This window comes from Coenobita brevimanus, chromosome 25 (genome assembly GCF_032717465.1).
Source record: "Coenobita brevimanus isolate Jiangsu-jjx chromosome 25, ASM3271746v2, whole genome shotgun sequence".
NCBI lineage: Eukaryota > Metazoa > Arthropoda > Malacostraca > Decapoda > Coenobitidae > Coenobita > Coenobita brevimanus.
Genome location: NC_136978.1, coordinates 12130383 through 12142208, shown reverse-complemented (window position 1 = coordinate 12142208; position 11826 = coordinate 12130383). Strand labels below are relative to the sequence as shown.

The window sequence follows — 11826 nt, the reverse complement described above, 5'->3', positions numbered from 1 at the left end:
TACAGGCCGTTTCATTGGGGACACCTTCAGAGCGGCTGCAGGCCATTTCCTGATGAAGGCGGGAGCGGCTACGGTCCATCTCCTGATTCCCTTGGGAGCGGCTACAAGCCGTCTCCCGCAGGAGGGTTGAGCGGCTACAGGCCGTCTCGTTAGGGGCATCTTCAGAGCGGCTACAGGCCGTCTCCTGACAAGGCAGGAGTGGCTACAGGCCGTCTCCTGTTTTCCTCCAGAGCGGCTGTAGGCCGCCTCCTGTAGGAGGGTTGATCGGCTACCGGCCGTCTCAGGGGTGCTGACTGGAGCTGGAGTAACAGCTCCACCTCAGTGTTGGTTGGGGTTGGTTCGCCTGGAAGGTAGTCTTGTATTCCTGCTATGGTGGCGGCGGGCGAGCCCCCGGCCATAGGGGCGCGCGACCCGGGCGGACTTATGTCCTTGTCGTCCTGCGTTCCGGCACGCTGTCGGTGCTCCTCTGTGGGCTCCTTCTGGGGGGTGTTAGGTCGTCCTCTGTAGCATTATACTGCATTTTAATTTTCCTACAATATTCAAATCAGGGCCCATATGTATATGGGCCCTGATTCAAATTACTGGAACTTTTTGGTAGCACCTCGTGTGTGTGTGTGTGTGTGTGTGTGTGTGCGTCTGGCAATATATATATATATATATATATATATATATATATATATATATATATATATATATATATAGACGGTATGTGTGTGTGTGTGTGTGAATCCCCATAATGATGATTGTTAGGCGTGTAACTTATTAGAGCTGCCTTTATGCACAGTTGATACATTGGTTACTTCTAGCTCGAGGAAAGACCAGCACGATATAACGATTACTTTTTAGGGGGGACGTCCATGAGGAGCAGTTTGATTTAATGCGAGATCAGTCGTTATATAATTTTCCTCGCATAATTCTGTCATATAATAAACTAGCCCTCAGTAGATGATTAGGATCATTCGTTATAACTTACAGGCATTTACACTGAAATACACCTCATCGAGCAGTATAGTTCTACAGGAGTACAGGAGAGGATTCGGATGGGATGTTTATAGGTAGTAGTTGACAAGTAGCTAATTAAATTACAGTTCTTTTCGGGACAGTCGATTAATGAAAATTAGTCCTAAAAGCTTCAACAATGTATTGAAAATTTTAAACATACCAGAGAGTCACGTATGCTTGCTAAATCAATTAATTTTAATAGTTAAAATATTGCATAGTTGGCAATTATGGCGGCAGGAGAGGGAAAGTTTTGTTGGACTTTCTCACGGCAGTCTAGTATTGCTGCTTGGTCGGTCGGGTGTGGGTTGTGTTCCTATAGCTACACGGCCCCTCACATGCGCATTGTTTTATTTCTATACTAATTATTGAAATTCTTGGAAGCGGCTCGCTATAACTCAGATACTTTGCTGGTGAGGAGAATGTTTTGATGATTTATAGTAAAATGAATGTTGGGGCTCTTTCTATGAGGTATGTGCGGATGGGCTGCAGGTGGGCGGCGACTGCACAACAACAGTTACTTCTGCCAGATGGTCACACCCCGCTAAGCCACGCCACCACACCACTCCACAGGTAGGTCACCTGTAACCCTCCTCACATAGGTAAAATAGTGACAGCCCTCAGAAACTATGAGAGTGGTGCATTGGGCTAACTAAACTAACCAGACCGGAACCATAGGCCCCAGACCGAGGAAGCGAGGTCCAGCCACAAATGAACAGTTCCTTCTCATAACTCGGATATGTTTTTGTTGATAGGAAATTCTGTTCTGTTCTTGTCCCACCTGCAAAAACAAACTGTGTCTCGGTTGCTCATAATGTTTAGTAATTATTGTATAAACTGGTGTTAAGGCACGTTTTGGCAAGAGAAAGTTTAATCCCGGATTGAGATAAAGTCGATCCTGACAGCTGATCCTGTTTTGGTGAAGCACAGTCCTGGTTCTGTATTGGAGTGATAGATGATCCCAGATTGATCTGAGGCAGTCCACCTCCCCAAGGTAGACTGAGCTGGGTGATCCTGGATTGTGACGTCACACCAAAACAAATATGGGGTCAGCTCCTACATTGTCTATCTATCTATCTATTGCCAGACGCCTCAATCCCGTTTGGGGCGGCTACAAACAAATCGCCTCCAAGTCGCCCTGTCCCCCGCCATTTCACTGCCCTGATCCCAACTCACACCCCCCTCTCTCATATACCTCTCCACTCCATCCCTCCATCTCATCCTCAGCCTCCCCCTCCCTCTTCCCCCCTCCACCTCACTCACATACACTCTCTTCGTCGGTCTTTCACCCTCCATCCTCACCACATGGCCAAACCACCTCAGTGTGTTCCTCATAACGCTTCCTATCACATCCACATCCACACCATAACGCTCCTTTATATCCTCATTTGTCAGCCTGTCTCTCCATGTGACTCCACAGGCTCCTCTTAATTAACTCATTTCCACTGCTCTCACTCTTGACTTGTATCCTTCCAACAACGTCCAAGCTTCACTTCCATACGTTAGAGTTGGTATCACAATACTGTAATGTAGTAACTTTTTCACTTCCATGCTCACTTCCCTGTTTCTTATCACTGCTTTCAAAGAACCAGCAACCTTTCTTCCCTGCTGTACCCTTTCAAGCACTTCACCCTCCAAACCTCCATCCTTACTCATCACACTACCCAAGTATTCAAACGTACTCACATTTTCCAATTCCTCACCATCGTGAGCAGGGTAAAATGCAGTAACAAGGGCAGAAAACGCAGCAAGAAAAAAGCACCTTCCAATGCGAATTATGCTACTGAGTGGCACTGTGGCGGGAGAAATTTAAACAAAACATCACGTGACAGCAGAAGCGTTTTTAATTGGGCGGCATCACGATCACGTCACGATAGCGGGCGGGGAAGGCTACTTGATCAGAAGTTTTCATTGGCTATCATCTTGGGAATGTCCAGTATGACCGTGTTGGAGCGGGGGTGATCGTGCCAGAGGTGAACTCTGCGGATTTCACCCACTTCTCGGAGCTCTGTGCGTGTTATAAGAACATAAGAAGAGAGGATAACTGCAGTAGGCCGGTTGGCCCATGCTAGGCAGCTCCTAGAAGAGTGACTGAACTACTAGAATGAGATAAGGATAGGCTAACAAACTCATGATGCAGTAATTAAATCGTATTAAATAATACTAATTATTTGCTCTCCGTGCTGGACTAACGCGTGTTGGATGCGAGGGTACTGTATATATATATATATATTGCCAGACGTCATAATCCCATAAGGGGTGGCCATTTGACTTTGAGTTATTTGTTTTATGGGGAGGGGCACTAACCCTCCACAGACCCACTTGTTGACACATAGGGAGCACGTATGGTTAGGTTTTATGGTTACCACCCAGCGTTGTAAATGGTTTCTTGGCTTACAGGAAACTATTTAGCTTGTCACTCAATGTAAAGCCACCCTAAAGGAAAGAAGAGCAATAAGAAGTGACAGGAAAGATGGGAGAAATGGGAAGAGAGGAGGGCAGGCACGGAAAAAGAATGATAAAGGCTAAGGAAGAAGCAGGTAGCACTACATCAAGTGAGTGGATGATGGTCACCACCACCTACCACTATTGTTTTTTTCAGAATTTATTCCTTCAGTTTTATTCCTTCAGTACAGTCATGTTTGATTTTTTAAATTAAGTGTTTTTGTGTATTTCAATCAGTTTTGAAACTTCTGTCACAAATTACCCATACCCCTTTTGGTAGGTGAAGTTATATACAGAAGAAAAATCCTCATATTTTATCGGAATATGAAGTGATATTGAAAACATAAAATTTGTCAACATAAGAATTAAAATAATCCCATTAACTGAAAAGTGTAAAAAAAAAATAATAATAATACAAAAAAGAAAAATTTGACTAGACTAATGAAGGAATGTAGCCTAAGTGGGGGCTTCATGCCCCAGACCCTCAGTGACATTAACTATCAGATCATCACTAATCTTAACCTTCAGAGCTGCTCAAAACCCTCCATGAACAACTGTGAAAGCAGCTTACCTTAGGGGAGGTGTTGTTTTCAGCATATTCGGCCGTCTCAGCAACTTGGTGGATAGGACTGTGGAGTGCCATGCTTCATCACCACATCACTCCCTGTACCAGCAAGAATTACCACAATTTGCACACTTCACCTTGGTTGGTATTACACCATGGCAGTGGAAGAGGTCTAAACTTGCTGCGTTGTTTTCGTAACCAGTGGAGATGATTTTGAAAAAAGAGAAGGAACACCCACTACAGGACAGCATGTTGTAATTGCATGCAGTTTCTCCACTTGCATTGGTCTGGGTGACCTCAGGTCAGGCCCTCATTTGTGAATTTAAAATGTGTGCCAAAGGGTCTTTTTGGGTTGAGTCTGTCGAGGTCCATCATTGGTTCATTTGGAAATTTGCTTTTGATTTGACTGTAGTAGTAATTCAAAATAAACTGAACAGGTGATATAGTATTTAAGGGTAAAAGGAATGAGAAATGTTATGAGAAGTAGCTATCGTATGCACAAAAACAGAAATTGGTGGTTAGGAATGATTATGAGAATTTTGTATTCCCAGAAAAAGTTCATTGGTAGTAATGCTGGCTCACATAGTTAGGAGAAACATGAGAGAAAAGGGATGTCTGGTTCATGATCAAGAGTAGCGGAATCGGCATAAACGTTGATGATCCAGTCCCTCCAGTCTTTTTTGGGCTTATTATTCGGGTATTAGGCAAAAAAAGTGAGTGTGAACTTGAGGGCCCTGAACAAGTAATATTTACTCCCATTTATTGCGTTATATGGATATTGCAGGTTTTTTGTTATTGCAGTAGATTGGTGGGTGATCAGGGAGGGTTGAAATAGACAGGTGTTTACATTTGACACCACCACTGACACTTACATCTTTCTTAGATGCCATGGCATGAGTTACTAGGTAATTGTAAGTAGATTGAGCTAAGAATCTGATAAAATACAGGCATCACCACCATGACATTCATTGTGAGGAATCCAGGTGAGTGTGCCCAATGTCATCTGTGGCCATCTGGTAAATTTCAAGTGCCCTCTCATAATTTTGGTCAAATTAAAAGAGGTGCTGGACTGATGCTGGACTATCAGCAATGTATGTGTAGCAGTAGCTACTACTGCTGACCGTATAACTGCTGCTACACCTGTTAATACAGTACTGATGGGTATGAAGGAAACAGCAATAAATTTACAGATTTTTCCATTACAGACCTACCGTATATACTGTACTGTTAAATGCAAGAAATGCACAGGTTTGTACCCAGAAAATTTAGATTGCTGTAGTATATTTCTTTTTCAGTTAATGTAAGTAGTTGATGTTTAGTTTTCAAAAATGAAGCCCTTATAGCTTCAAATACAGCTTGTAGAGTGAGCCCTTGGTTATTGGGCATAGTAGGTACCAAACATGATGCCTGATAATAGAGACACAGAACCTATGGGATTTATTCTAATTGGTATATACCAGGCACACTAAGTGCAAGCTCAAATTTTCCATTACAACAGTTTTGGCCCAGTAAATATATAACATATTGTTATGGTAAGCTAGAAACACACACATGGGCATAGTTAGGGTAATAGGAAGTTATGAAAAGGGTAGCTACAATAAGGGAGTAACACATTCCATAGAGAGACCCGAAATGGGCTTGAGCTAAGGGGTTCTGATGCTGGGGTTGGAGAGTTGGAGGTTTCCACCACCTGGGAGTAACCCCTCGAATAGGGCTTCATCATTGAATTCTTCAAAGCCATGAGAAACCACAGATATTGTACCATCATTTTCAACAGAAACCAGCTCAGGTTTGTGAGAACGATATTTTGAGCAGAAAAACGCATTGTAACTGCAGAAGTGCAGATTCTGATCTCGAGGTGATTATGAACACTGTTATAACCAAGGGATTACCATGACTGTACTTGCATCAGATGCTCTCTCTCTCTCTCTCTCTCAACATACGGTGTAAATATACAGTATAGGCCTTTGCCTTGTTTTGGGCTTTTTTTTTTTTTTTTTTTTAACTAAAGTATGTATGGTATATACTTGTGTTTTGGATTATTGGTTTTTGTTCATTCTTTCTCATTTTGGAGGCTTGAACTTCCCCTTCATAATTCTTAGGGAAATCAGTCATGTATGTTTCTTAATTTTGTGTGTATTACTTTGTCGTGTACAGTATCTGGAATTGTCTGATACTGGTATTAATATAATGCTTAAGTACTGAACAAAGGCATCTGCTCTATAGAAACTTATATTGTTGTGTTTATTGTAGTAAAGAATCTCTTGCAAATAACTTGTACAAATATCTTCCACAGGACAGTAAGGCGTGTGTACAGTACAATACCACAGAAAAAGCCTGACTGGAACAGAGCAGTGAGTGATGCAGAGAAAATCGTTGGTTATCCTACCTCCTACCTTACTCTCCGCTCCCTTTTATCTGATGAAATGTCTAATATTGCTGTCCACATGAGGAAGCTGGTGGGCTCTTCACATCCCCTTCTTAAAACTGCAAAGTAAGTACTGTACAGTAATGAAATAATGTACTTTTTTTTTTTTTTTTCATAGCATATTTTAAATTGTATCAAGTGATGTAGGGTATGTTTAGAAAAATTTGGTATTTGAATCTGCTATTTGTGTTACATGAGTCACTGAATACATTTGAATTGTGCAGTGTAGCTAGAGAGTAATAATATGTTCCTGCATAGCTAATTTCCCAGATTGATGACTAATGGTGCTAGCTAAATAGATCTACTTTCAACTTGAAACACCAGCTCTGCTTGATTTTTATTGACTTACTTTATGCCAGACGCCTCATATACAATGGCCGGACCAACATGCAGACACGTGGCCTCATTGTTTTGCTCATATCTAAAGCTGCCGGACATGTCAACCCTGAAGAATTTGAGCAGGACCAACCAGCTGGTGTCTCACTCAGGTTAGTCTGCAAGGAACACATATTTGTATGTTTATTTATACACCTATTGTACATTTAAGCAGGGCAGTACTCCCGAAGTGGATGGAAAGCTGATGACAGGGAGTGCTGGAGCTCCCGTTTCATCAGCCCTCAGGACTAGTTCCTGACCATCCCCCTTTGCTGAACTTTTTCAGTGTCTCAGTTACACAGAGAGTAGGCCAGCATGCTCTCCAGTACAATTTCTCTAACTATCTTCACCAAACTACATGCACAGTACACACTACACTTCCTATTCTAAATTCAACAAAAATGGCGTCAATTCATCCAGCCTCGGAGTCCCCAGGGGGGGCGACCATAAATGCCCCCGCCATCTGCCCCTCTCCCGGTGACGACTCGAGGTGCCTGGAACCACTGTCTGACTCTCTTCTTCTTCATTTCTGCAACATTCTGCGCCTTTCATCTAACTTTCACTCTGTTGAGCACCACCTCTCCTCCTCTAAACCTCACCTTCTTTTTCTAACGGAGACTCAGCTGTCTGAGGCAACTGACAGCAAACCCTTTTCTGTATCCTCCTACTTTCTCTATACTCATTTCAAAGCCAAAGGTGGCTGTTGTGTATACATACGCAACGACTTATCTTGCTCTCGTGTTCCTGAACTTGATTCTTCTGAATTCTCCACACTCTGGCTTCGGCTTTCCTGTCATTCTCTGACTAAATATATCTGTGCTGTTTACTTATCCCCTAATTCTACCGACTGTCAAAAATTCTTCGACTATCTTACTTCTACGATGGAACACATTCTGTCCATTTCTCCTTTCTCTGAAATCTCCATTCTTGGAGATTTCAATGTTCACCACCACCTTTGGGTCTCCTCTCCTTTCACGGATCCACCTGGTGAACAAGCCTACATCTTTTCTATCCTTAATGACCTAGAGCAGCTTGTACAGCACCCTACCCGTATCCCTGACCGCCTTGGAGAGAGCTCCAACATACTTGACCTCTTCCTCACAACTAATCCTTCTGCTTACTCTGTTAATCTTTTCTCTCCGTTGGGCTCCTCCGATCACAACCTTATTACCTTAACCTGTCCTATCACTCCGGTACGGCCTGTGGACCCTCCAGGGAAGCGTCGTCTGTGGCATTTTGGAGCCACGGACTGGGAGGCCCTCAGGCAGTACTTCTTTGATTTTCCCTGGAATGATTATTGCTTCCATGGCCGTGAGCCATCTGAGTGTGCCTTGCGCATTACAGAGGTTATTCTCTCGGGCATGGAAGCATACATTCCTTTCTCATATCCTTTGACTAACGCAAGAAAGCCTTGGTTTAATCACGCTTGTTCTAATGCTGTCCGCAACAAGGAGAAGGCCTACAAAAGGTAACAGAGCCAACCCACGCCTGAATCACATCGTCTTTACGTTTCTGCCCGGAATCGTGCTAAGTCTGTTCTTCGCTCTACTAAAAATAATTTCATCCATACTAAATGCTCTCAACTCTCCAACTCGAATTCTTCCCGTTCCTTCTGGCACCTTGCCAAAAATCTTTCTAACAACTTTACCTCATCATCCTTCCCTCCTCTTTTCTACTCTGATGGTTCTGTAGCTATTTCCTCTACTGATAAAGCAGATCTCTTCGCACAGACTTTCTCCTCCAATTCCACCTTAGACGATTCCGGTGCTGTTCCTCCAACACTTCCCCCCTCTGACTTCCTCATGGCTGATATTAAAATTTCTTCAGTTGATGTATTTTCTGCCATCACTGGCCTCAGTACTAACAAGGCATATGGGCCTGATGGGGTCCCTCCTGTTGTTCTCAAGAACTGTGCTTCTGTGCTTACACCCTGCCTAGGTAAACTCTTTCGCCTTTGTCTGTCAACTTGTACCTTTCCTTCTTGCTGGAAGTTTGCTCTCTTTCAGCCAGTCCCTAAGAAGGGTGACCACTCCCAACCCTCCAACTATCGTCCAATTGCTTTAACGTCCTGTATTTCAAAAGTTTTCGAGTCTATTCTTAATAGAAAAATTTTAAGGCATCTTTCCTATCACAACCTTCTTTCCGATCGTCAGTATGGGTTCCGTCAGGGACGCTCCACTGGCGATCTTCTCACCTACCTTTCAGACTCCTGGTCATCCTCCTTTCGGGACTTTGGCGAAAGCTTTGCCATTGCACTTGACATCTCAAAGGCTTTCGATCGAGTCTGGCATAAATCTTTAATTTCCAAACTGCCCTCCTACGGTTTCTATCCTTCTATCTGTGCCTTCATCGCTAGTTTCCTTTCTGGTCGTTCTATAGCCGCTGTTGTAGACGGCCATCGTTCTTCTCCTAGATCTATCAACAGTGGTGTTCCTCAGGGCTCTGTCCTATCACCAACTCTCTTCCTTTTATTCATCAATGATCTTCTAAGCTGTACATCTAACCCTATCCACTCATACATGATGACTCCACCCTTCACCTTTCCATTCGGTTCCCTAACGCCCATCTCAACAGTTACTTCAACAAACAAGGGATGAGGCTATGGCACACCTAATGTCTGACTTGTCTCGTATCTCTGACTGGGGTAAAAATAATATGGTTGTCTTTAATGCATCTAAGACTCAGTTCTTACACCTATCAAGCCGACAAAATCTTCCACAGGTATACCCACTAATGTTTAATAATATTCAGCTTAATCCTGCATCATCCTTGAACATGCTTGGGGTTTCATTTACTCGGGACTTATCTTGGAAAAATCATATTACATCTCTTGTAAAATCTGCTTCCAAGAGATTGGGTGTGCTAAGCCGACTCCGCTCTTTCTTTACCCCTGCGCAATTGTTGACTCTATACAGGGGTTTTATCTGCCCCTGTGAGGAGTACAACTCTCATGTGTGGGGAGGCTCCCCACATACAGCTCTTCTCAATAGGGTGGAGTCAAAGGCTTTTCGTCTCATTAACTCTCCTCCTCTTACTGACTCCCTTCAACCTCTGTCTCTTCGCCGCTCTGTTGCATCTTTATCTCTTTTCTATCGCTACTTTAATGGTCACTGCTCCCTCTGAACTGTCTGCTTGCATTCCTCCACCTCTACGACGGGCGCGTAGCAATCTGCCCTGGCAGCAAACTCTCATCCCTTTTCTGTCCAACTCTCTAATGCAAGAGTTAACCGTTACTCCCAGTCTTTCATTTATGCAACAGGTCAGCTCTGGAACTGTCTCCCTCTGTCTGTATTTCCTGCTGCCTATGATCTCCAGTCTTTCAAAAGCAGTGTGTCCAGGCATCTCAAAATGATCGGATCTTGAATTTGGCTCTCTATTGTATTTTGTTTTTCTCTTGGAGGGAACTGTTACTGCGGGCTCATGGCCTTTGGTTCCTTCTTCCTCGCATAAAAAAAAAAAAAAAATTCATCTCGCCCGCAATTCATTACTGAATGGGTGTATGTGATCTTTGATGTTTAATTATTTGTGACTCTGTGCATCAGTTATTTTGTGAACCAATGGATGGATCATCTTTAAACTTTACACACATGTTGGGTATGTTGAACTGAGGAAGTGATTCGATTTTGGTGAAAATCCACCAGGGGTAAGGGTGTCTGTGCATCGATTATCTCGTGAACCAGTGAATGGATCATCTTCAAACTTTGCACATGTGTTGGTTATGAGGAACTGAGGAAGGGTGGGAGTGGGGGGGGGGTGCAAATTTGGGGCATGGGTGGGGTGATGTGACCTCAGGTCACTTTGCTCTAGTCCTTTCATAAGTATTTGTTCATTGGCAGCAATGTACACCAGACATACAAGAATGGTTGGTCTTGTGTATTTTTGTGCTTGAGTTTTGTTGTTTTTGTGTGACTTTGCTTGATGTACCATGTATACTTGACAGTTTATGAGCAGCTTTGTCATATGAATATCTGTTTGGATAATTTTGAGGGAGAGAATGCATTGAGGGACTTGTTTACAGTATACAGTAACTTCTCAAATAACGCGAGGGTTATGTTTCTGGAGAGGTCGCGTTATCTAAAAACGCATTATTTAAACATAATTTTCCCATAAGAAACAGTGGTAATATTGGGGGTTACATTCCTGGACTCTGGGAAAGTCTACCCATTTGAGAAGTTGTGCTACTCTAAACTTAAAAGCAACAAAATTAATTTGAAAGAAAATCCATGCAAAAAACAAAAACAGTATATTTGGGGAGAAGTAAACAACATCTGAGCCCTAGTTGGGCCAAAGCATTGTGTACTTCTCTCCAATTATATACAGTAGTTTTCGTTTTTTACGTGGATTTTCTCTCAGTTTTGCTTCTTTCACGGCATTGTGAAAGTTCCTCAACATTATTAATGCATTAGTAGGTCATAGAAACAATACAGTTAAAGCAACATTTTCTTTACGGTAAGTGGGTCACAAACAATAACAACACACAACATCACTTCATCTACTCATCACTCGTCAACTGCTGCTGTCCCTCCTCACCCTGCTCCCCCACCTCCAGGCCTCCCGCTGCTCCCCCCTCCTCGCTCTGCTTTCCTGATATGTAAAGACATAATTTACCATAATGAAACAGATACAATATATATACTGTATATATATATATATATATATATATATTTCAACTGAATAAATTAAACCATCCCCAAGACGGTCTGTCAGCTCGGGACTGACCAAGACACACGCGGCTAATTTGAAAACATCACGTACGTGTAAAGTCGTGTTAAATCGAGAAACCCTTGTTAGTTTAACATATCTTATTAAATATTTGCTTGTGTTAAAACGAAAACGCGCTGTTTAAACTCATGTTAGTTGAGAGGTTACTGTATCTATTGCTTGTTTGATCTCATTTGAGAAGAGATGAGCCTTTAGCTTTTGAAAGCTGGCAGCTGATTGGTTGTTCGAGTGCATTCGTTATTCTGTCTGTGTGTCCATTGCCAGACACCTTAATCCCATAAGAGGTGGCCAC

General features: G+C 42.8%; 1 protein-coding gene across 1 annotated transcript in view; it reads left to right on the top strand.

The window, feature by feature from the left end:
- Positions 1-1389: 1389 nt before the first annotated feature.
- The window catches only part of Pdss2 (Decaprenyl diphosphate synthase subunit 2), an 82957-nt gene continuing 72520 nt past the window's right edge, over positions 1390-11826 (top strand). Inside the window, exons 1-3 of the mRNA XM_080267918.1 lie at positions 1390-1572; positions 6306-6503; positions 6797-6925. Of these exons, the coding sequence (XP_080124044.1) occupies positions 1430-1572; positions 6306-6503; positions 6797-6925 (470 nt within the window). The 5' untranslated portion in view covers positions 1390-1429. The remainder of the gene's footprint in view (positions 1573-6305; positions 6504-6796; positions 6926-11826) is intronic.